The following is a 25,873-nucleotide window of genomic DNA, read 5'->3' on the forward strand; positions in this document are numbered from 1 at the left end:
ACTATGTAAGATGTGCAACAAATCAGTTGAAGTAGATGAAGTGCCCTAAGGCCTCCTTTCAGCCTTTCTACACCTTCCTCCTCTCAAGAGAAAAGAATCTAATGCCGCAATCGCACGCTGAATTTAGCAGCTGAATGTGGAAGTCAACAGTCATCGCCCAACGGCTGAAATTTAGCAAATTCGATATAAGCGTCCAGCCCACGTACAAACTGGGGCTCTCAAACTGGCACTAATTCTTCTATTTCTCAGCCATTTCTGCACGGAATGCCTTGAAAATTTCAAGATCTGATCTGTGATGTATCCCGAACACATCGGTTACCCTCAAAGATCGTCGGCCCGACGATCTTTAACCCTGGATAGATGATCAAATTCCCGAACCAATTCCGATCAAAATAGCATCAAAGTGTCGGGAGTCATCAGTCTTAAACTCATTAATTTGCTTCATTTTAAAATGAAAACTTGGCAGAAATGTTTCCTGTGACAGGAAATGATGAATGGTGGCACTCCGTTCTGATCTTACTTTGAACAAAAAAGTGCGGCCCGTCAAAATTTGATGGTAGATGGTGACCACCAGTCATCAGCATGTTTACTTTGATCGGAATTGGTTCGGAATTTGATCGTCTATCCAGGGCTTTAGAAAGGCAACAGTCAACAGTTCCATCGATGAGCCTCTTTGAGGCCCCTAGTTTGTAGGTGGGCTGGACGCTTTCTTTTCATTCAGATGTGTATCAAATCTACTCGAATAGTTCAAACAAATTCAAAATTGGTCCGATGGTTGCTGAGAATCGTTGCTGAATTTTGCGCGTGACGCGCAAAATTCAGGCATCGGGCCGATGACTTCCACATTCAGCTCCCAAATTCAGCGTGTGATCGCGGCATACGAGAAAAGGATCGCCCCTGCATTAAAACAGAGGTTTTTTTTTTTAAAAAACGACCCCAACACAAGAATTTTTTCAGTTTTTTTTTCCAAAGAGCCATGAGCAATTTATTGAGCCTGAAAACAAATTATTGAAAAAAAGCGCTCAGAAAGAATATGTTAAATATGAAGGAAAATCGATTTACGGAGCACTTCCAAATTCAAAGGAATCGTTCTAAAGACCTACATAAAGCTTACCCTACTGCATAAAATTGACAAAGTTTCAAACATAAATCAAGAAACAAACGACTATTGATGCAAAAGCAACGGAGCATGCAGAATGGAAACGAACAGATCAATCCACGTGGCTGACAACCGGTTGGTGGTCCCTCGAATATTCGCAAGCATGATATGTAGCGATTTGGGCTAGTCACAGCCTAATGGTATAACTAATAGTACGTCAAAGTCATATCCACTTCAGTGGCCATGCGCACTTAAAAATTTCTTACTTTTACTAAAATCAGTGAACCTGGGAAGAATTTAAGTGCTACGCGAAGCTGTAATTTTTTATCTTCGCTCCTTTCACGAAATTTATTTGGCAAGGCTGCATAGCGATATCTTTCCAAAGATAACTCTATTGGCACAGCACCCGTCGGCTCCACTTCTTCAGCAAAAACTTGCGAGTCTACAACAAATGAAAGAAACACCAGTTAGCTCAACATTGGTATCATATTTCTTTTTTCAACACAAAAAACCCATTTCTTTAAAATATCGATTTTTTGCAGAGCCAACGTTGAAGAAGACAGAAGTTATTGTACACTTCGGCAGAGAAAAGTAAGTGCGGGGACAACTCTACTCCTCAGTTATCAAGGAAAACCGGCGTGTCAGGCAATTTTCAGAAACCTAATCCTTTAACATTTCCCTGACAAAAAAAATAAAAGAGTTCTGACAAATTTTTAGCTGCAGAATTTAAAAATGATTATAATTTTTTTTTTACCTTGCAAAAATCTACCAGAAAATAGAGAAAACCCCGAAAAGCCCAACTTAAAAAGAAAAAATTCATGCTTTGCAGGAATACTTATACGATTAGACAAGGGCCGAATTTAAGCATATTGTCCATTTTGATAAATGTTACCTTTTTAAAATTTTATACAAAACAAGATTCGTGCAACGAGAATTACAGAAATGTTGAAAAAGCATTATCCATAAAATGGACGATGTCAACGACCGCCTGCCTCCCTCTGAAAGGGATATGGCCTTTTCTGTCATTCTTTGTAAATTACTGTAAGTTTTGGCGGTCGTTTGGTTGGTTTTCCACGATCTAGGTCTATCAAGGTGCCAGGTGCCATATGTCTCTTGATCAGAGATTTTAAAGCTCTTGGGAGAGGCTGAGGCCTCAAAATTGGATTTCAGGTTTCTGGGAAGCTCTGATCTAAAAGTTAATTAATGCAATGGGTTAATGGGGTTGTTGCATGCATTTTTTTGTAAATTCAGTTTCTAGAAGTTGGTGGTGTGCTGATTGTTAACGTATTTTTTTAAAAATTTTCTGATGATTGGAACGTGGAGAAAAAGCGTCGAAAGTTGAGAAACGATTTGAAACGGGGTTTCTTCCCGCGCCTCGAAATCACGTGACTCTGACGTCACAACGCATGGCCACGGGTTTTTGCCATCTGAACTGCGTGCTTATATGAGTTTTTGAAAAAATCACGAAAAATCGAGTTTTCCGACTAAACTAATTTTTTTTATCTTGATGGATACCTGAAGATAAGATGAATCAAATACAGACTGGGTTTTTGGCTCTTCACGACGATTTCTGGGTCGGAAAGTGAGTTAAAAATCGCTCCTTTCCCGTTTTCCTCACAGAGCGACGGAGCCGTTCGGCGGTGAGCGGAGGGCGGTGTGCAGCAGCTGGCCCTGCTCCGGTTTTTCCGGCAGCGTCCGCCCATCATCGTAGCCAATCGGAGCTCGAGATGAACTTAACCTAACCTAACCTCCACTAGATAAACACGCGGTCAAGATGTGGGTAATGGCGGCGAGGAGAGACTCCCGCGTAGTTTTGGACAATTTTTTGGACGTTACCATCGTTTTTATCGCGAAAAGTTCTATGACTACATATTTTTTATTCTTAAATCCCTCACCCATGCAACAACCCCATTAAAGTCATCCAACCCAAATAGCAGTGATCGCGATAAATTCCGATTGAATCGGAGAATGTATCGCGATTTTATCGAGGTCGATTTATTGCAATATTATCGGATAAAAAATCGCGATAAATTACGATTTCATCGCATTAAATTGCAATAAAATCGCGATTTTATCGACGGCGATTTATCGCGATAAATTGCGATTTCATCGCATTAAATTGCAATAAAATTGCGATTTTATCGACGGCGATGTATCGCGATAAATTGCGATTTCATCGCATTAAATTGCAAAAAAATTTCGATTTCATCGAACGAGATTTTGTAGAGATAAAATTGAAATTCCTTATCAACGCCCGATAACGCATGAATGACGCATATGAAAGATGTTCTTTAGCGGAGGTGTAAGAACGACTTGATACGAGGTTGGGCGTGGGGTTTGGATGGTGGGAGGTACGCCCACACTGAGAATAAATTCTCGGCGTTTTTACCAAGGTCCGTTGGTAACTTTACCATCTATATTTTTTTTACCAATTATGGGCAATGTTACCAAGGGAGACTGGTAAGCTTACCTAAAAACCGGTATTTTTTCTGGTTTTTTCAGGTAGGAATATGTACCACTTTTATTGGTACACAATTTCCGGTAACTTTACCATTTTATCTCGGTAATTCTACCATAGTCGATAAAAAAATGTTGGCGTTTTCACCAAGGTCCATCGGTAACTTTGCCATCTCACTATTATTGGTAATTTTACCGAGACAGAACGATGAGATTTATTACCAATAGAACCTTATTTTACCAACCGTATTTCAAGGTATGAAATAAAATACAGAGGAGGGAAAGTAAAATAAAAATCCAATGAAAACTCGGTGTCAGTCAACGCAATGACAAAAGTTGTAAGGATGCGAAGCGCCGATCCATGTATAGGAGGCTTTACTTCGCACCCGTGAATCAAATGGCGGCCATAGCCCAGTGGAAAAGTGCTGGTCTGCCACCGTGGCGACTGGGGTTCGAATCCCCGCGGAGACTCCGGGGATTTTACGCTCGTCCTCGTCAAAGGACCTGACGGCTGAACCTAACGGCAATCGGCTAGTAGCGTAGACCCCTTTTTTTTGGCGATTTTATCGGTGATAAAATCGCTAGGTTAGTGGAGTTGCTAATGTACAAAAAAGATGATTTGTCTGCAGTATTGTGAAAAAATTGTGTTCGATACATCAATCTCTTCGTCTTGATACGTAGAATCAGATTTTCGATGGTGTCAAGTTCAAAAATCAATCCGGCGCCCCCCATTCAAGATGGCGCCCAAAAGGGGCGCCGGGGGGTTGAAAAATTATAAACTTTCCTACAGAGTCGACTGAGGTGTCGATTTATATGTAATTTTAGTCGTAGAATCCGAATTTCACATTCAAAAAATCCTCCGACCTAAGGGGGGGCCCCAATTCCAAGATGGCGGCCAAAATGGGCCCCTTGGCGGGAAAATGGCCGTAGATGGCTGTATATACTGTATGACATATCCGCAGATAGGTTTTCTGGGTCGGGAATAACGAATATGAGGTCAGAAATTGTGCTAGACCCTTCGGGGAGGCTCAGGGTGCCCCCCAAAATGGCCGCCGGGGGTCAAAAAATTTTGAAATTCCTTAATACCCCGAGTGGGATGTCTATTTATAGGTAATTTTGGTCGTAGAACTCGAATTTCACATTGAAACGGTCATCTAGTCTAAGGGAGGGCCCCAAAATCCAATATGGCGGCTAAAATTGACTTCGTGGTGGGAAAATGACCATAGGTAGCTTCATACGCCGTATGAAATAGATGCCAATAGGTTTTATAGGTAGGGACTTTCAAATATAAGATAAGAAATTGTTCTTTGCTCATCGAGAAGATGCAGGGGGTGAGGAGGAGGCCCCAAGGCCTTCTCCTCTCCCCCTCGAAGCTTAAAATCCTCCATCCAGAGGCTTTAAAATTCTGAGTAAGTAATTAAAATGAATGTCAAAACGGACATGGACAAGGAACACTTAGCCGCTGAGATAAGTTTTAGAAGAAAATAGGGTAAATCGCTAAGGAGCAATCGCGAGTTGGCAGCCCCCTTCCCCCTCTGGACTTGAAAATTTCAATGGTTTTGCCTTTTCATTATTTTCATCGGTCATGAATTCATTTTGACGTGCCCAACTGACCATCCACACTCCGTTCTTTGCCATAAATCTTAAATTGCCTAATGAAAACATGAAAAAACTTTTTAAATGTTCCTCATTTCTAGAGAATAGGGTCTTTTCGATTATAAGAACCGCCCAATTTCTTTTGAAATGCTTAGGAAATGAATAATCAATTTATTATCAATGCAGAAGGAACAAAAATTACAAGGAATGAAAGAGTCCAATTAATTTTTCATAATTTAAGGAGCCTTTACCCTTCTAGCGTGCTCCTGTATTGAAAGGGAATTTTCTTCCCGTAAATCTGAGATAATGATTTTTGGATTGTAGAACTATATTTGGAAATTTTGTAGGAAATTTTATAGGAAATTAAACGCCAAGTTCACGGTTAGCCAGTTTCTTGCAATATCTTCATCCTGAAAAAGTCGAAATTAGGAGTCAAGAGTTTTGTTTCTGGGTGCTGCAAGTCGGCAAAACTGCCGAAAGTTCATCACAAACTTAGTACCTAACTTTCAGATTTTTTTTACGTATTGCGGAAGCGTGAACCAAAAATAACAGTTCCAGGTCGCGAGTTTTCCGGGATGCGGGTGCTTCCGAAAAATGTTTTATAGTTTTCAGATTATGATTCAGAATACCATATGAATGAGCAAATGGGCAAAAAAACTTCTTTTTTAGGGGCACAGACAACTTCTTCTTCAAACTAAAAATGAATTGAGATTTTGATGCAAATATTTCATAAATTCAAGGATTATTCTAGGAGTAGCCGTAACTTTCCGAAAGTATCAATAAAACAGGCACTGCACGACAGATCATTCAAACCTAAATTCATAGATTGAAAAAGCATTTCATACTTTAAAGCATTGAATCAACAAACAGCAAAGTTTCTAAAGTACTTTAATTAAGGGAGTTTAGAAACCCAAGATATTTCCTCTACAGCCAAAAGTGAGTAAATGAAAAATCATCGCAAAGTACTTAATCAGGCAAAAAATGTCGAATGCACAATACAAGAAGTGTTCGGCAGTATCTAAATCCCGAAAAGCTTGGCAACTGCGGCCGAAATTAGTGGTCCCAGCTGCTAAAATTCGTTAAAATTGCCCAAAGCCCGGCATAGCTATGCGTAGTTTTTGACAGTCCCTAGTAGCAGCGTTATATAAAAATTATTTAAAAAAAAAAAAAAAAAAAAATTCGTCATTAAGTAAGTTGTAAATAACCTGTAAATAAAAATTAAATGATGTTCACATAAAATTTAAGGCCTAGTTTTCATTTTTATCTGCTTGATTAAATCTCTTTACGTAAAAAATAGGTAATAATTAAGTAAAAAGGAAGAGAACAGGAGGAGTGAATGTCATAATTTCGTTATGATAGATAAATAAAATTTTTGTAAAAAGTACATGAAAATTACTTAAATATTAAGTAAACCGTACCTAATTTTTTTTTTTTTTTTTTTTTTTTTTTTTTTTTTTTTTTTTTTTTTTTTTTTTTTACTACTTCAAATAGCCCTCAAGGGATAATCCTACGCTTTAAGTCCCATCCCCCCTCCGTCCCTATGGAACCAGTCCCAGGCAACAATTGTTTGAGACCATCAAACTCGGGTCGCCTGGCCGGAATCGAACCCGGGACCTCCCGATCATAGAGCAAGCGCTACAACCACTACACCATAGGAGGCCGACGAAATGGTAAGTATTATTTTGATAATATTTTAGGCCTAGTTTCCATTTTCATCTTCTTCATAATTTCTTGTGTAGGTAAAAAATTTGTAATGAATAAATAAAAAGGAAAAGAATAGGAAGAGTTAATGTCATAAATTATTTTTTTCATGTTTTATTCACCTAAAAGTTATTCGGAAAAGACGTAATTTTTTGCTAACATTTCAATTGACATCCATCTAAAAAATATATGAACATAAAAAAATTCTTAAACTTTATATCTTTTCACCCGGATAAATTTGTTTCATTTTTTCAGGTCATATTTACATGAAATTTATTTGGAAATTGCGTAATTTTTACGCTAAAATTTCAATTAATATTGATTTAAAATGTGTATGAATATTACGTAAATTTTTTTAAAAATTTAAAAGTAATTCCTTACATAAATTTCTTTTTTTCCCTATTTTCATTATCTAAAAATTATATGCAAATTAAGTAATCCTTATGCTAATGTTTCAATTAATATTGATTTAAAAATATTATGAATATTATATAAAAAAACTTTAAAATTTATATCTTTTTGCTTACATAAATTATTCCTTTTTTGTATGTTTTTTTAAATAACATTTACGGTTTTTTAGTGTCAATAATTCTTCAACAAATTCTTATATAAATATTATGTTTTTTTTATATAATTAACCACTTTATACATTCTTTACATTAACTTTATGTAATTTTTATATAACGCTGCTACTAGGGGTGTTACCGAATTTTGGCCGCAGAGATCAAAAATCTCGGCTCCAGTGGCCGAGTTTTTCGGAAAGTGTATGTTACCGAAAATGTTTTGCCGCATGGGCAATTTTCCATAAGTAAAATAAAATTAAGACGGAAATGTACGCCCCAAAAAAAATCCTAAACATTTAAAATTGAATTTAAAATTTTTTTGTAAAAGCAACCAAAATATATAAATATAAATTTGAATAGATATAACTCCCTTTAAACACATTAAAATAAATTAAGTTACATTTCACTGACCAGAATGAAAATTTAATTGACTTATAAGACAGAAAAATAACGCCTCTCTGTCGTGTAAAGAGTCACTATGTGTCAATGTACATTGTTGTACTTTCTCCTTCATCTTCGTATTCTTCTTCAAGGTCGAATTTTTCGCAGAACTCTAGAGTACCCAAAGGTAATCCAGAGTTGTTCGTATTAAAGGCACTTGAAGGCGAAGTCGCCTTTGCACATCACGGTACACTTGAAACCGTGCGTCCGACAAGTGTAAGGTGGTGCGCAACTTTTTTGTGCACATTTGCACAGACATAGCTCCATTGCTCCATAGCTCTGGAACACATGCACTAAACAATTTTTCTTAGGATATCATATTGACTGACAATGAGTTTCTTATGGACAAAATCTGTTTTTTTTTTTGAGTTTAAGAAACGTTGTTTTGATAGCGTTTAGTTCCAGTTTAAAAAAAAAAAAAGATAGTGAAGCAACGTTTGTTTAACTGCAAAAAACAGATTTTAAGTACAATCCGCAAGAATTTAACGCAAAAAACCAAGTGTTGTTGACAAGAAACGACGCTCCAAGTCAAAATAATATTTCAAGAAAAAATGTTTTGAGTGTGGCCCAGTGCATACGACTTAACTGACTTTTTCTCCAGTATTTTTCCTGCCACAACCCAAATCTGGATTACAATGCCAGGGGCTGCCTAACTTGATGCAAAATATGGACGCCTGAAGGTGAGCTCTAAGAAACACAGAGTCCGTCTAGTCAATGGCAGGTTTTCGTCCTAGTATTGTTTCTTCGAGAAAATCCACTACATTGCTTCTTTTAAATCTTTAAGAGCTGCTTTTGGGGCACATCGTTGACGTACCAACTCCTCTAGGTGTTGTCTAACCTCTTCGGCCAGAGAAAATCCGGAGCCCAACTTCGCGAGAGTTTCCAACACGTCATTGCTTGCATTATTCATTAAGGTTTTCTACCTTGTCAGTTAACCTTTACTTATGAAAGATCCGGTGATATCGGCACCTGAAGGAGCGTGTAATTCAAGAAGAGAGGAAGCTTTCATAAGACGGGGTACGTTTCAAAGTGGGATGAGATCGAGGAACTTTTCTTCCCTTAAGCAAGACACATTCCTACTTGAGATGTAAGCTTAGGAATCCGCTTGCAAAGAACGGAGTGTGCATGGTCAGTTGGGCACGTCAAAATGAATTCATGACCGATGAAAATAATGAAAAGGCAAAACCATTGAAATTTTCAAGTCCAGAGGGGGAAGGGGGCTGCCAACTCGCGATTGCTCCTTAGCGATTTACCCTATTTTCTTCTAAAACTTATCTCAGCGGCTAAGTGTTCCTTGTCCATGTCCGTTTTGACATTCATTTTAATTACTTACTCAGAATTTTAAAGCCTCTGGATGGAGGATTTTAAGCTTCGAGGGGGAGAGGAGAAGGCCTTGGGGCCTCCTCCTCACCCCCTGCATCTTCTCGATGAGCAAAGAACAATTTCTTATCTTATATTTGAAAGTCCCTACCTATAAAACCTATTGCATCTATTTCATACGGCGTATGAAGCTACCTATGGTCATTTTCCCACCACGAAGTCAATTTTAGCCGCCATATTGGATTTTGGGGCCCTCCCTTAGACTAGATGACCGTTTCAATGTGAAATTCGAGTTCTACGACCAAAATTACCTATAAATAGACATCCCACTCGGGGTATTAAGGAATTTCAAAATTTTTTGACCCCGGCGGCCATTTTGGGGGGCACCCTGAGCCTCCCCGAAGGGTCTAGCACAATTTCTGACCTCATATTCGTTATTCCCGACCCAGAAAACCTATCTGCGGATATGTCATACAGTATATACAGCCATCTACGGCCATTTTCCCGCCAAGGGGCCCATTTTGGCCGCCATCTTGGAATTGGGGCCCCCCCTTAGGTCGGAGGATTTTTTGAATGTGAAATTCGGATTCTACGACTAAAATTACATATAAATCGACACCTCAGTCGACTCTGTAGGAAAGTTTATAATTTTTCAACCCCCCGGCGCCCCTTTTGGGCGCCATCTTGAATGGGGGCGCCGGATTGATTTTTGAACTTGACACCATCGAAAATCTGATTCTACGTATCAAGACGAAGAGATTGATGTATCGAACACAATTTTTTCACAATACTGCAGACAAATGTACACAAGCAACTGTACTAGGTCATCAGCATCTGAGCGATTATTTTCGCGATAAAATCGCAATTTTTTCGGGCCGATAAAATCGCAATAAAATCGCGAACAGATCGAGGATAATCGCTCAGATGTTGATGATCCTAGCGATTTTATCGCCGACAAAATCGAGGATAATCGCGATTTTTCCGTTGAAAAATGCTACTTGGGAATGAGATAGTAGGTGAAGAATTTCAATGGTGATGGTGAGACATCAAAACAGTGTAGTGGTGCATTAAGTTGGGCTGCAGCAAGATATTAGTTAAAAACAAAACTCACCTATCAATAACAAACGAACATAGCTAATGACTCCGGATAAATGCTGACAAACTCGAGCACGTTCCTCCTCTGTCCAGTGGGCAGTAGGTTGAGTTACTCCAGCTTGATATTTGGCCCAGTTCAAGACAGCACGCCATACATCTTCTTCCTCCAAAGCTAGCTGCTTGCAAACATTTAGTAACATTAGATATTATGTATAAGGACAAAGGCTATCCCAAAAATGATGCAACAGTTTATCTTCTGAGCAAACTAAAGCAGATATTAAAATTCAGTTTCCAAAGTTATAGATGTTACTTTGAATTTGGACTGTGTGTAGATGTACCTACAACCAGACAAAAAATACAAATTTCATCCTAAGTGTATATTTGATGCTATTCTCTCCAGGTATATTCTGAAATATCAATTTCATGTGTTAGTAACACCCTGAGTACAGCAAAAAACACGCTTTCAATTAAGGAAAACAGGTTTAATAAGTCAGTTTAATTTTGTACTACCTTTTTGTGACCCCTACTTTCTAAATGTTTAAATTCTGTACTATACAGGGTGTTTCAGACCACCCGTACCAGGCCTTTTCTCGGTTGTTTTAGGTCGTACGAAGTCGGAGACCGCGGGGTGGAATGGGGAATTGACGCCAAGGAATCTGAATTTCGTGGTCCGCAAACCCCCCACCCCCCCCTTGGGGGGGTAAAGGGGGGGGGGGTCACGATGTTAAAAGTCACGGTTCCCGACCGAATTGCGGATTAATCGCATCAGAATTGAAAAGCATGGAAAATTTCACGTGAAATTGACCCCTAAAAATCCATAATCGGCCTATCCAAGGACCAAAAATGACCCCCTAAAGAGGGGCCAGTACCCCCCTCGATAATTCCTCTTTGGTCTCAATATTGACGTAGATTCTCCAGAAAAAGATTTTTTCCCACGAAATTGACCCCGAAAAATCCAAATTTCATGGTCCCGAAGCTCCTCCATCCCCCCTTGGAGGATAAACGGGGGGCCCAATTTTAAAAATCGGGGCTCCTTTCCGAATCGCAAATTGATTGCATCCAAATTGAGGAGCAGAACACATTTACATCTTAAGTGACCCCCAAGAGTTCTAATTGACCCCCCTGAACGGCAGAAATTAACCCCACGAAGAGGGGGGCTTCGCCCTCTCCGAATATTTCTCAAGATTCCTCTTTGGTCGCAAAATTGACGTCGATTCTCCAGAAAAAGACGGTTTCTTCCCAAAAAGACGGGTAGCGGAGCTTAGGGACCATGAAATTCGGAGTCCTCGAGGTCGATTACCTGGTCCACCGTCTTAATCTGGAGAATCGACGTCAATTTTGCGACCTAAGAGGAATCTTGAGAAACTTTTGGAGGGGGCGAAGCCCCCCTCTTCGGGGGGTTAATTTCTGCCGTTCAGGGGGTCAATTAGAACTCTTGGGGGTCACTTAAGATGTAAATGTGTTCTGCTCCTCAATTTGGATGCGGAAAGGAGCCCTGATTTTTAAAATTGGGCCCCCCGTTTATCCCCCAAGGGGGCTAGAGGAGCTTCGGGACCATGAAAGAGCCGTATGCAAAAACGACATTTTTCGCCCCCTCACTAAAACTTATACAAACTTCGTCTATCAGTTCCTAATACTGGAGCGCTTCTTTCCCCAAATTTTCAGACCCCCAAAAAATTTTGGAGGGGGCGCTAGGGGGGGGTGGAAGTCAAAACCTGTGAACCTCGATATCTTTCGAACGAAACAAGATATTGAGGCCCGGTTTGGACGAAAAATCGTCTAATATTGCATACTTTAAGATTCTAAAGTTCAAAATCCCTAAATTAAATTTTTAACTTAACTTATGTGCTTTTTCTCAGTTTTTGAGGAAAAACAATTTCTTTTAAACACACTAAACTGAAAAAGCACAATTTTGTATTTGAACCAAAACCAGTTTTTTAAATTGCTCGTCTTTTTCCGCATCCAACGAGTGGGCGTATAAGCTGGAGAACCGAACGGTCCCGGAGTTATGATCGATTGAAGTTTCCGCTCAACGCGCGCCGACCGATTTTCGCGCGCAAAAAAGTCGGATTTGACTGTTGAGTAGAATCAAATAAGTTTTGCTCTACCATGTCTGTCGACTTTTTAGCAATTCAAAATGGAAAAATCTGACCTTTTTTTTAAATTTGTTCAAAATTTTACGCTTAATCAGATCCCAACATCGTTTTAGGCAGTTTTTTGCCATTTAATATCAGAATTTTGGCCCTAAACAGCTGAAATGTCCTGCAACGTAGCCTGTCTCCGGCTCAAGTGCGCAACTTTAACGCTACATAACCATCATCTTGCATCTAAATACTTCCACTTCTGCTGTAAATTCACACTCAACTTGTACCTAACTTATTATTTTCAGTTATATTCATCCAAATAAGTGAAAATATTGACCGTCTTTGCGTCAAGCAGCCTTGTCTGCGGAAATCGCGTCCTGTACCGTAGCCCCCTTTTTTCAGCATCATTTCGTCCGTTAGAGTGCAGCACTTATGAACTTTGTTTACTTTTTTTGCGTTATCGTGACTATCACACGCTGATGTCGAGCAGAGGAAAAAAACCCGCAGTGAAACAGTAAATTTTGACCGTTTTTTATGAGTTTCTAGGTTTAACGACCATCTAGGATGTCCTTACCGTATACCTACCTTTTTAATGCAGAAATCACTTCAAACTCTCGAATTTTGGTATTTTTTGATACGCTCTGATATCTTAACCTCAAATCCAGAATTTCAACCACATGCGTGAATATGCCCGAGCACCATTGCCAATAATCACACGATTTGTCCGCACCGTAGCCGTCCGTACCGTAGCCCGTAGCCGTCCGGTATCGTAGCCCGTAGCTGACGCGGTAAGTACGGACAAAATGCGAAAGTCATCCAAAAATCGGTGCGCTGTTTGATAGATCATCCCACTTTACTTTATTTTATCTATCACCAAAATTTGGAATTTAAAAAAAAAAGAGAGACGTATTTTTTTTTAGCACGACGCGACTTAGAAGAAGGAGGCTTTTTTTTTCGATGATTGCATGAGGATCGCCATCTTTTTATTTTTTTCATTTTGTCTTTTGGAACTTTGAGTCCTCTTTTTCGTCTGAAGTTCATAGCAATTTATTCGTTTAATATTTATTCGTTAATATCTAACTTATTTTTTTCTTATTGTCCTTTAAATATTTATTTAAGGTGATTTGTGACCACACTTTCGATAAATTTACCTTTTTGTTTTCTTTCTTATTTTGTAAAAGTGCACCTAAAACGTTCTAACGTTGTCAAGCTTGTTTTAAAAACTCAGCTTCTAAGATTTGTCCCTAATTATTTAATGCGTTTACTTTAAAATAAAAGCAGTTCATTATTTTTGAAAAACTGATTAACTTACTCTTTTTACCTTTATTGCCTGTAATTATTTATAAAAGTGGCACTTATAAGCTAGATATGCTATAACTTAGCAGTTTATTCCCCAATGAATTTCAGTTCTTTATAATTCGGCCCTTGCATACAGTAATATTTACGAATGCCTCTTCGTCCTTACCGTAGCCCGTTTGTGTACCGTAACGTTATTGTCCTGTACCGTAGACCAGTAAAAAATTGTACATTTGTAGCTTTAAAAAGAGCAAATCTGTAAAAATTCTTTAAAAAAGTTGTCTACCACATTTTCTAAGTTAGTTCTAAAGAAATTAATTAAAATTAAGCGTTTAATTACATTTCCTGGCTTTTTTAGGAGAAAAATGATGGCGCAAAATTTCTAGAAATCGGACTTTAGAGCAATTTGGGGCTAAATTTTGAAAGTAAAAACTTTGAAGGATATTTTGTTTTATTCTTCTACAAGAATATAGCTCTATGAGTGCAAAAAAACTTAAAACGGTATTATATCGCACGTATTGATAGGAAAACAAGCCTGTTTAGTTGGTCTACGGTACGGACAAAAAATTTAACTTCCAGTGATATAAGAGGCCAAAAAAAAATTTCTGTTGAAAACGAAGATTGACCACTTAGTCCAGGCATTATAGGAAAAATAGAAAAAAAAATTTATATATAAGGTTTCATGTGCCCAAGTTGTTCATTGGGGTGCCAGGGACTCCCAGCAAAAAGTCCCCAAGAATCCCCTGTACGCTCGACCCCTCGACCCCCCAAAACCCCCAAAAAATCGACCTTTCCTCGGTTTTTCGTAAATATCTCAAAAAGAATTGGTTTTAGCGAAAAATGAGTTATCTAGTGAATAAAAGTTCATAAAATTTCCAATAAAAATGACTTCTATGAATTTTTTTGTAAAACGACTTTGAACCCCTCAAAATGGCCGCCGAAAAAACGGGCATTCACGGAAATTTCAGTTTTTTCCCGAAAATGCCCATTTTTCTTTGAAACGGCTGCTCGCATGTAAAAGTTAATGGCGGATTCTGAAAGAGCGTTGAATTTCACATCAGAAATGATTAACATCGATCATTTTAGACTCACAGTCGATCTACGGAAATACGATATATCGAAGCTCTTCCGCCCGGGCCTAACAAATCAAGTACTGGGTAGTTACTCATTTAAGTTTACGGTTCTGCTGGAGCAAGGAAGCGTTCAATTATCGCGTAATGCATCTGAAGAGGGAGGAGAGTCGGGATTCTCTCATCCAGAAAACAGAAATTGTGCATTGAGAGTTGGGGGGGGGGGGGGGCTGAAAAATAGAAATAGAGCATTACTTTATAATTAAATGATTCCTCTTTTTCACTTCGATTTGTCTCTAGTAAAGCAATAAAACACATTTTTAAATGTTCACTTTTTCACTTCGATACCTCCAGCTCCAGTACAGATGGTTGTAAGCGGGGGGAGGGGAGACTCAGATTTTTTGAATGATTATCTTTTTAAGCGTAATGTGTTCATGTACTACTTTGAGCTTGAATAGAGTCAATTATAAAACCGTGCTAAAGAACAAATGATCAGTATATTAATCACAAATAATATTTTCGATTTGTTTCACTTAATAATCATTGTGAAGCAGTGTATTCTAATTAATTACAATTACTTATTCGAGAGCAAGTGGTTGCCCAATAACTTTTTTGAAGGAATGTCCAGCTGTAAAACTTAGAGAAAAGTCTTAAAATAATCGTCGTCTTTTTGGCCTAAGTGCGTAATTGCTTACAACTTTTTCTCTCTTCTTTTCCATCTCTTTTTCTTGTTTATCTTCTTCTCCTTCTTCTTCCGCCTTATTGCCGCTCAATTCTAGTGTTGCCCTCGCGTCATCCGTATTGACCTTTTCTTCTTCTTCTTACTCGTCTGTATTAAGCACAAGCGAGTTATCACACGAGATGCCGTTGCAATGCAAGCAAACGTTCGAACATTTCAGGCCTGTGTTTCTACAACCGCACGATTTTCTGCAACCCTTAACACAGCCACAGAAAATTGCGTCCAAAACTTGTTTAGGTGCAGGCCCTAAAGTGGTTCGTACAGAGTAAGCTGCGGATCCAATTTCCACCCCCAATTTAAAGGCGAGAGTGCATTACCGAGCCACGTTTGAATTTGAAGGAATGCTCTAAAACCGTGCAATTTGGTGGCATCTTCTGTCGGCGGTAGAATTTCGAGACTACTTGTTTTAGCCGTGACTGCACCTTTTTTAAACCTGATGAAACGATGTTCGTTCAAACTTTCGATATTTTTATTTGCATGATAAAGTCCGATATATATTAATCGGACGCTGCCTATTAATAATATGGTAATAAATATGCAGATATATAATATGCTTGGAATAAGAATGACACAGCCACAACGCGGATCGAGGGTGGAAGTCCGTGCAACTGCTAGAGATCAGTTCTCGAACTAATCGCAAATCGCAAAACATAGGAAGGAGCCCGACGAGATAAATTCGATGGGGGGCAACGAGAGGCGAAAGGGGAATTTTTTTGAAACCAAAGCCCCTGAACGAGCTACATATAAGCCCCCCGAGTTCTAGATAAGAAGGGCTCGTCCAGTGTTGCTAGGTATAATGTCCCTCCACTCCTCGGGCCTCTGCTCGACATCAGCGTGTGATAGTCACGATAACGCAAAAAAAGTAAACAAAGTTCATAAGTGCTGCACTCTAACGGACGAAATGATGCTGAAAAAAGGGGGCTACGGTACAGGACGCGATTTCCGCAGACAAGGCTGCTTGACGCAAAGACGGTCAATATTTTCACTTATTTGGATGAATATAACTGAAAATAATAAGTTAGGTACAAGTTGAGTGTGAATTTACAGCAGAAGTGGAAGTATTTAGATGCAAGATGATGGTTATGTAGCGTTAAAGTTGCGCACTTGAGCCGGAGACAGGCTACGTTGCAGGACATTTCAGCTGTTTAGGGCCAAAATTCTGATATTAAATGGCAAAAACTGCCTAAAACGATGTTGGGATCTGATTAAGCGTAAAATTTTGAACAAATTTAAAAAAAAAGGTCAGATTTTTCCATTTTGAATTCCTAAAAAGTCGACAGACATGGTAGAGCAAAACTTATTTGATTCTACTCAACAGTCAAATCCGACTTTTTTGCGCGCGAAAATCGGTCGGCGCGCGTTGAGCGGAAACTTCAATCGATCATAACTCCGGGACCGTTCGGTTCTCCAGCTTATACGCCCACTCGTTGGATGCGGAAAAAGACGAGCAATTTAAAAAACTGGTTTTGGTTCAAATACAAAATTGTGCTTTTTCAGTTTAGTGTGTTTAAAAGAAATTGTTTTTCCTCAAAAACTGAGAAAAAGCACATAAGTTAAGTTAAAAATTTAATTTAGGGATTTTGAACTTTAGAATCTTAAAGTATGCAATATTAGACGATTTTTCGTCCAAACCGGGCCTCAATATCTTGTTTCGTTCGAAAGATATCGAGGTTCACAGGTTTTGACTTCCACCCCCCCTAGCGCCCCCCTCCCAAAATTTTTTGGGGGTCTGAAAATTTGGGGAAAGAAGCGCTCCAGTATTAGGAACTGATAGACGAAGTTTGTATAAGTTTTAGTGAGGGGGCGAAAAATGTCGTTTTTGCATACGGCTCTTTCATGGTCCCGAAGCTCCTCTAGCCCCCCTTGGGGGATAAACGGGGGGCCCAATTTTAAAAATCAGGGCTCCTTTCCGCATCCAAATTGAGGAGCAGAACACATTTACATCTTAAGTGACCCCCAAGAGTTCTAATTGACCCCCCTGAACGGCAGAAATTAACCCCCCGAAGAGGGGGCTTCGCCCCCTCCAAAAGTTTCTCAAGATTCCTCTTAGGTCGCAAAATTGACGTCGATTCTCCAGATTAAGACGGTGGACCAGGTAATCGACCTCGAGGACTCCGAATTTCATGGTCCCTAAGCTCCGCTACCCGTCTTTTTGGGAAGAAACCGTCTTTTTCTGGAGAATCGACGTCAATTTTGCGACCAAAGAGGAATCTTGAGAAATATTCGGAGAGGGCGAAGCCCCCCTCTTCGTGGGGTTAATTTCTGCCGTTCAGGGGGGTCAATTAGAACTCTTGGGGTCACTTAAGATGTAAATGTGTTCTGCTCCTCAATTTGGATGCAATCAATTTGCGATTCGGAAAGGAGCCCCGATTTTTAAAATTGGGCCCCCCGTTTATCCTCCAAGGGGGGATGGAGGAGCTTCGGGACCATGAAATTTGGATTTTTCGGGGTCAATTTCGTGGGAAAAAATCTTTTTCTGGAGAATCTACGTCAATATTGAGACCAAAGAGGAATTATCGAGGGGGGTACTGGCCCCCTCTTTAGGGGGTCATTTTTGGTCCTTGGATAGGCCGATTATGGATTTTTAGGGGTCAATTGCACGTGAAATTTTCCATGCTTTTCAATTCTGATGCGATTAATCCGCAATTCGGTCGGGAACCGTGACTTTTAACATCGTGACCCCCCCCCTTTACCCCCAAGGGGGGGGGGGGGGGTTGGGGGGTTTGCGGACCACGAAATTCAGATTCCTTGGCGTCAATTCCCCATTCCACCCCGCGGTCTCCGACTTCGTACGACCTTAAACAACCGAGAAAAGGCCTGGTACGGGTGGTCTGAAACACCCTGTATTTCGATCTTTCCTCTAAGGTGTTAATGGCTCAATTGTTAAAAGCACCAAATAAACGTATCTACCAACCAATCAACCATTCATTCATACATACATATATACATACATTCATACATACATACATTCATACATACATACATTCATACGTACATACAAACATACATACATACCCCCTCTCAGTTAAACATGTTTTAATAAGCCCTACATATCAACAATTAAGATCCAAAATTTTCCCTCCACTTTCTGAACTCCACACCATCCTTTCAAAGTATTTTCATGAAATCCCTCTCTTTTTCAAACAAATTAATAGCCAAATTTAATGTATTCTTTTCTTATCCTAACTTTTATTTTTGTGTAGGTACAATCCTTTTGTGACCCCTACCTTTTAAATGTTTAAAGTCTGTACTACACTATTTTGATCTCTCCTCTAAGGTGCTAATGGCTCAAATGTTAAAAGTACCAAATAAACGTATCTACCAACCAACCATACATACATACCTATACATAAATACAAATGAATTTGGAGTAACATATATTTTCGTGATCTTCGACCCGTGATTAGTGCTCTTCACAAGGTCTCAGGTCTGGGTCCGACATCATAAGAGAATGCAATAGAATAGAGTAGTACTTCTTCGGAAAATACACTAGAGATATGCCAAACATAAAACATAAGCACTGCTGCACTGACACACCGTACCCCATCACTTATGCAGCCCCTTCTCTCTTACATGGTTCGGAAGTATAACCCAATTACCACCTATAAACGACTACCCGGCAAGATAAGTAGGGCACTTGTATCTTTACAAAAATATACATGAAGAATAATTTGAACTTACACAATCCGAAGATATTAATTTAATTAAGGCATCTTTTGGCAAGTTTAAGAATGAATTCGTTTTCACACATTCCACTGCATTGTCTCCTATATACGATATACAGCGGTCGACAAAATTCTGGGCGTTTTTCCCACCTAAAAAAGAGAAACACACGTTTGATTAATCATGTTCGATGCAAAGCTTCAAGAGTGAATTTTAATGTGCTTACACTATACTTTTATCGTGCATATTTCTCATACTTTTTATGTTAGGTTGGATCATACGGATAGGTAATATGTTTCATCATGGTGTTTGAGGGCGATCCCGCAAAGGAAGATATAAACCAAATGTGGCCATAAGCGGGTTCGTCATTGGTTTTTCATGGCAGTGGCTGCATGTCTAAGCCCAGCAATGGTTTCAAAGGCCTCTCGACCCAAGTAGCAGTGATCGCGATAAATTGCGATTTAATCGGAGAATGTATAGCGATTTTATCGACGTCGATTTATTGCAATATTATCGGATAAAAAATCGCGATAAACTGCGATTTCATCGCATTAAATTGCAATGAAATCGCGATTTTATCGACGGCGATTTATCGCGATAAATTGCGATTTCATCGAACGAGATTTTGTAGAGATAAAATTGCAATTTCTCATTAACGCCCAATAACATATGAATGACGCTTGTGATAGATGTTCTTTAGCGGAGGTGCAAGAACGACTCAATACGAGGTTGAGCGCGGGGTTTGGATGGTGGGAGGTACGCCCACACTGAGAATAAATTCTCGGCGTTTTTACCAAGGTCCGTTGGTAACTTTACCATCTCACTTTTTTTACCAATTATTGGTAATGTTACCAAGAGAGACTGGTAAGCTTACCTAAAAACCGGTATTTTTTCTGGTTTTTTCAGGTAGGAATATGTACCACTTTTATTGGTACACAATTTCCGGTAACTTTACCATTTTATCTCGGTAATTCTACCATAGTCGATAAAAAATGTTGGCGTTTTCACCAAGGTCCATCGGTAACTTTGCCATCTCACTATTATTGGTAATTTTACCGAGACAGAACGATGAGATTTATTACCAATAGAACCTTATTTTACCAACCGTATTTCAAGGTATGAAATAAAATACAGAGGAGGGAAAATAAAATAAAAATCCAATGAAAACTCGGTGTCCGTCAACGCAATGACAAAAGTTGTAAGGTTGCGAAGCGCCGATCCATGTATAAGAGGCTTCAATTCGAACTCGTTAGTCATAAAGCGGCCATAGTCTGGTGGCAATGTACTGGCCTACCACCGCCGCGACTGGGGTTCGTATCCCCGCGGAGGCTCCGGGGATTTTACGCTCGTCTTCGTCAGAGGACCTGACGGCTGAACCTAACTTCAATTGGCTAACAGCGTAAACCCCTTTTTTGGCGATTTTATTGGTGATAAAATCGTAAAAAAATCGCAATTTAATTGCGAAATATCGCGATTTTTCCGTTCAAAAATGCAACTTGGGCATAGCTGCGCCGATGGCACTGGCACAGTTCACCGTATCGAAAAACCATCACTTCCCACAGTATTGATGCTTACCTGCAATTCTGTCTTGAATGTCTATAGCAGCGGCTAGAAAGGTACACGCATTCAAGGCAGATAGGGTTGAGGCTACATGATCCTCGCAGCTGGTTCGCAACTCATCCACCCCAAGTTCTTGTGCCAGAGTCAACATCTCAAAGACACCACTGTCTTGAAGCAAAATCTGCAATAATTAAAAACAAATAAAAATCATTTTTAAAGAAAATAATAAAGTATCTTGCAAAAATGAATGGATTATGGAACCAAGGTATTGGATTCAGGCTCAGGCATTAAAGAGGGGGCTCTCGGTGGAAGGACCGCAAGAGCAACTTGATGGAGTGGGCTCCTGCTATTTGGAAGGGGGAAGAATATTCACCGATTCAACGTAGTCTTAGAATCGTTAAATAATTTTTAATTTTTTTTTTATTTTTTTAATTTATTTATTTTTTTTATAACTTATTTTTTTTTTAAAATTTTTTTTATTTTTTTTTTATTTGAGCCTTAATAGGTTCCACTGAAATGGGCTAAACACAACTTCAATCCTTCCTCCTCCTTCCTGCTCCCTTGGGATATCTGGTGCTCTTTTGCACCAGATTTCTCGAACCCTCTCCAACTATCCTGAGGGGGCGAGGTCGCGAGGTAGACTTCGACTTGACTGAAAATTCCAGCAATAGTTTCAATAAAATGAGGAAGATAGTTCGAAAAAGAAATGGAGGTTTGACTTGGACCTGCTTTACGGGCAGGAAGAAAATATCGTTCATTAATATTGACAATAAATATTGCAAAAAAGTAAAAGCTAAAATTTGAAAAAGGGTGAGACATCACGCTGCCTTTCCATACATCTGTATAATTTATTTGCTGGAAAACTCAGAATCCCAAATTTGAAGAGCGGATTAAAACCAAAGAAAAAGTGACGATACAAATGGCAGCCTGACACTGCTCCTTTAGATTGATATAATCCACTCCGTAGATTGATATTTCAGTTCCTCTAATCTTTTCTCTCCTGAGCTATAACAATGAGAAGGTGACTCAGAGTAACTGCCCCGGGGTTGGCCTCTTCCTTCTCTTTTGATTGAGCTCAGTGGTCAAGTACGGCCTCCAGTGATGCGGTCAGGTCAAGTCATTTTTCTTTCGTTTCTGAAACTCTGGTTTTTATGGTTTTACTAGCCGTTCTGGACGCGCTTTGCGCGTCCGTCACGGCCAGCCAAGGGGCTGTGCCCCCTTCACCCCCGATCACTCGCTACGCGAGTGACATTCGGCTCGCTCTGCGAGCTATTTTTCTCAGTGATTGGACATTTGATCACTAAGATGTATACATTTTGGAGACTCTGGAGGCAAAAATGATTTCGTCACAGAACCTTGTTGCCGGAGCGTGCCATCATTTGCACATGAATAGATAAGTGGAGATGAAGCGATGATGGGGATCGATCATATCTTCAAAAACACATTTGATTGGGACGTCATCCCATCGGGTGGCGAAAAAAGACAATCCATGGATCTCCTTCCGCGATTTGACTTGCTGAAGTAGCAGAATTTCATCTTTAACTCTTAAGAAGATTATCGGTGACGTATGGGTCTAAAAACTGCTCAACGATAATATAGTTCGAGTTCCGAATCGCAATGAGCCCACTCGTGATTTTTTCTTATACTTTCATCGCATATAAATTTCTCTGATGTTTTTGTTTAATTCTCTCCGATCGCATATTAGTAATCATATCCTCATTTCATTTCCTTTCCCTTCCCTTTTTCTCCTCTCTGTAGCATCTGTGTCCATTTACAATTATTATTTTAAAATAGCTTTCCCTAGTATAGATGCTGGTAGTAGATGCTTCAAACGGAATCAATTGTTTTAATGACATTTCCGGCTAAATCATGGGTTTTCCCAGGAAGGCAGCCTCTCGCCCCCCCCCCCCCCCCGGACTCTACTGTTGCCAGATAAGTTGTTTTTTTTTAACACTTTTCCCAATTCAAATCCATGTAAAATATTCACATTTATCGCAAATTCTGGCAGCCTCTCGAGTGAAAAAGTAGAAAAAGGTAGAATCGCTGAAAGTCTGAATCCATCGAAGTTTATATTCATGATGGTTTTGTTCTTTGCTCGAATTCATTTGTATCGTCGCTTTTTCTTTGGTTTTAATCCGCTCTTCAAATTTGGGATTCTGAGTTTTCCAGCAAATAAATTATACAGGTGTATGGAAAGGCAGCGTGATGTCTCACCCTTTTTCAAATTTTAGCTTTTACTTTTTTGCAATATTTATTGTCAATATTAATGAACGATATTTTCTTCCTGCCCGTAAAGCAGGTCCAAGTCAAACCTCCATTTCTTTTTCGAACTATCTTCCTCATTTTCTTGTAACTATTGCTGGAATTTTCAGTCAAGTCGAAGTCGTCTAAGGCACACTTGGTCCCTAATTGGACATCGTCCGCCGACGGATTCCCCTCAACCTCCTCCACGTGAGAAAAAAAAAAGTTAGGGCTGGCCGTTCTTCATCGCCTCTATTCAGAAGCCGTAGGGGTGTAATTCTTAGCTAGTTATTTTGGCTTCTAACTTTTTTGAAAGGAGTGTCAGGCTGCCTTTACCTTTAGAAAGGTCCTCCAAGGGATCGATGAAGTGCATCATATTTTTCCACCGTCAAGTTTATAATCGGCAATTTTTATGATGCAAGCGTCAGCTCCTTTAAATCATATCATCGATTCAAATCAACTCCACTTATTCAACGTCATTTATCGCCTTTTTTTTTTTTTTTTTTTTTTTTTTTTTTAGAATTTTCGGTCTATTTCTAATTAAGTTTTTTTGGATATTTTACCAATACATGGATAATGTGTAATGCAAGCTTTTCAAAAGTACACCTTGAGTTCGAAGAAGAGAAACAGAAATGAAAATTGCAATGACTATTCATGAGATGCTCGGATTACCGTGGGAAAACCCGCCTTTTTTTAGCATTTCCGGCCGGTTTCCATTTCCGTTTACTTAGCTCCGTAACACATCGATGCACTTTTATCAGTGTTAAGTACTCGATAGATTACACCATAAGGTTGAAGTAAAGAGAAAAAATTAAAATTTCAGTGACTATTCAGGAGATGCATCGGTTCCCGTGTAATAAATCGTTTTTCGCCGTCATTTTGAGCATTTCCGGCGGGTTTTAATTTCCGTTTAGATCCGTGCCCCATCGATGCACGTTAGTAAGTGTTTATTACTCGTAAGTATATACCTTAAGGTTGAAATAGATAGAGAAAATTAGAAATTGCAGTTACAATCCATGGTATGCATCGGTTACGATGTGAAAAATCGCCTTTTTGCGTAAATTTCGAGGATATTTGGTCGGTTTCCGGTTTCCCTCAGGCCGTTAATCGATCAGTGAATGTATGGGAAGCGTTGCTAGTCTGATTTTATACATATTACTTAGAGGGTAGAAAGGGAAAAAATATCGATAATTGAAGAGTTTACTATCGAAAGATTTGGATTAACATGTAAAAATTCGTCTTTTTTTACCATTTTTGACCTTTTTTGGCCTATTTGAATTTTTTTAGGCCCTTAACCGTCCGAGTTCCATTGAAAAAAGTATATGAACCGAAAGTATCATTAATATAAACTTCGAAGGATTCAGACTTTCAGCGATTCTACCTTTTTCTATTTCACTCGAGAGGTTGCCAGATTGTGCGATAAATGTGAATATTTTACATGGATTTGAATTGAGAAAAGTGCTAAAAAAGCAACTTATCTGGCAACAATAGAGTCCGGGAGGGACGAGAGACTGCCTTCCTGGGAAAACCCATGATTTAGCCTGATATGTCATTAAAACAACTGATTCCGTTTGAAGCATCAATTGTATACTAGGGGAAAGCTATTGTAAAATAATAATTGTAAATGGATACAGGTGCTACAGAAAGGGAAAAAGGAAAGGGAAAGGAAAGGAAATGAAATGAGGATATGATTATACTAATATGTAATCAGAGAGAATAAAACAAAAACATCTGAGAAATTAACATGCGATGAAAGTATAAAAAAAAACACGAGTGGTCTAATTGCGATTCGGAACTTAAACTTTACTATCGTTGAGCAGTTTTTGGACCCTTAAGCCACCGATAATCTTCTTAAGCGGTCAAGATGAACTTTTGCTACTTTAGCAAGTCAAATCGCGGAAGGAGATCCATGGATTGTCTTTTTCCGCCACCCGATGGGATGACGTCCCAGTCAAATGCGTTTTTGAAGAAATGATCGATCCCCATCATCGCTTCATCTCCACACATCAATTCATGTGCAAATGATGGCACACACCGGCAACAAGGTTCTGTGACGAAATCATTTTTGTCTCCAGAATCTTAAAAATGTATATACATCTTAGTGATTAAATGTACAATCACTGAGAAAAATGGCTCGCGGAGCGAGCCGACTGCCGAATGTCACTCGCGTAGCGAGTGATCGGGGGTGAAGGGGGCGCAGCCCCTTGGCTGGCCGTGACGGACGCGCAAAGCGCGTCCAGAGCGGCTAGTACATCCTAAGCTTGAAGTAAAAAAAAAAAATCGAAAATCTGAGAGACAGTTTTTTCGAGTTTTCAGTTTGAACATTTAATGGCGAAAAAATCCTAAATTTTAAAAAACCCTAAATTACGGCCATTGGAATAATTTTTAGCTAAATTTCGATGGCATATTCAGAATCTACATGAAAAACTGGTCTAGAAATACTCTTTCAAAGTATGATGGATTGATACAGAGTCTCGCTATGGAGAGTCAAAGAGAGGGAAGTCGAGAAAATGAGAATCGCTAAAACGGGCGTTTTTGAATATCGCTAGAATTCACCCCATCTTTGGGGGTCGATATCTCGCGAACGGGGCGTCAGATGGGAAAACCCTTCAAATTAGTTTCTTATAATGATGTAAAGACCCCGTATACCAATTTTCAGCCAAATCGGAGGGGGTCGGGTTCCGAGCCTGGTACAGTTGACGTGGAATGACCCATATTGGCCTCTTCATTAATGTGGAAATCCCATGAGGATCTGTTCGGAATTTCTCAACCATGGATTTCTTGCGTAAAAATTCACAATATTTCTTTGAAAGTTGTATGATGTTGATGTTAAATGTTCAAAAGGTTAGAGCCCGGTTCGTTTTATTTTCATTATTTCGGTTTACAAAAATTGTCCTAATCAAATATTCATAAAGATTTGGAAGGTGCAGACTAACGGCAGCACCGCA

The 25,873-nt window shown here is 39.3% G+C and overlaps 1 protein-coding gene across 1 annotated transcript in view; it reads right to left on the reverse strand.

Moving 5' to 3' along the window:
- LOC109041728 (serine-enriched protein) overlaps window positions 1-25,873 on the reverse strand; it is an 87,094-nt gene that overhangs the window by 29,272 nt on the left and 31,949 nt on the right. The window contains exons 4-7 of the mRNA XM_072296258.1: window positions 20,700-20,865; window positions 19,143-19,276; window positions 10,289-10,448; window positions 1,366-1,541 (exon numbers count right to left, since the gene is read on the reverse strand). Of these exons, the coding sequence (XP_072152359.1) occupies window positions 1,366-1,541; window positions 10,289-10,448; window positions 19,143-19,276; window positions 20,700-20,865 (636 nt within the window). The remainder of the gene's footprint in view (window positions 1-1,365; window positions 1,542-10,288; window positions 10,449-19,142; window positions 19,277-20,699; window positions 20,866-25,873) is intronic.

This window comes from Bemisia tabaci, chromosome 2 (genome assembly GCF_918797505.1).
Source record: "Bemisia tabaci chromosome 2, PGI_BMITA_v3".
Taxonomy (NCBI): Eukaryota; Metazoa; Arthropoda; class Insecta; order Hemiptera; family Aleyrodidae; genus Bemisia; species Bemisia tabaci.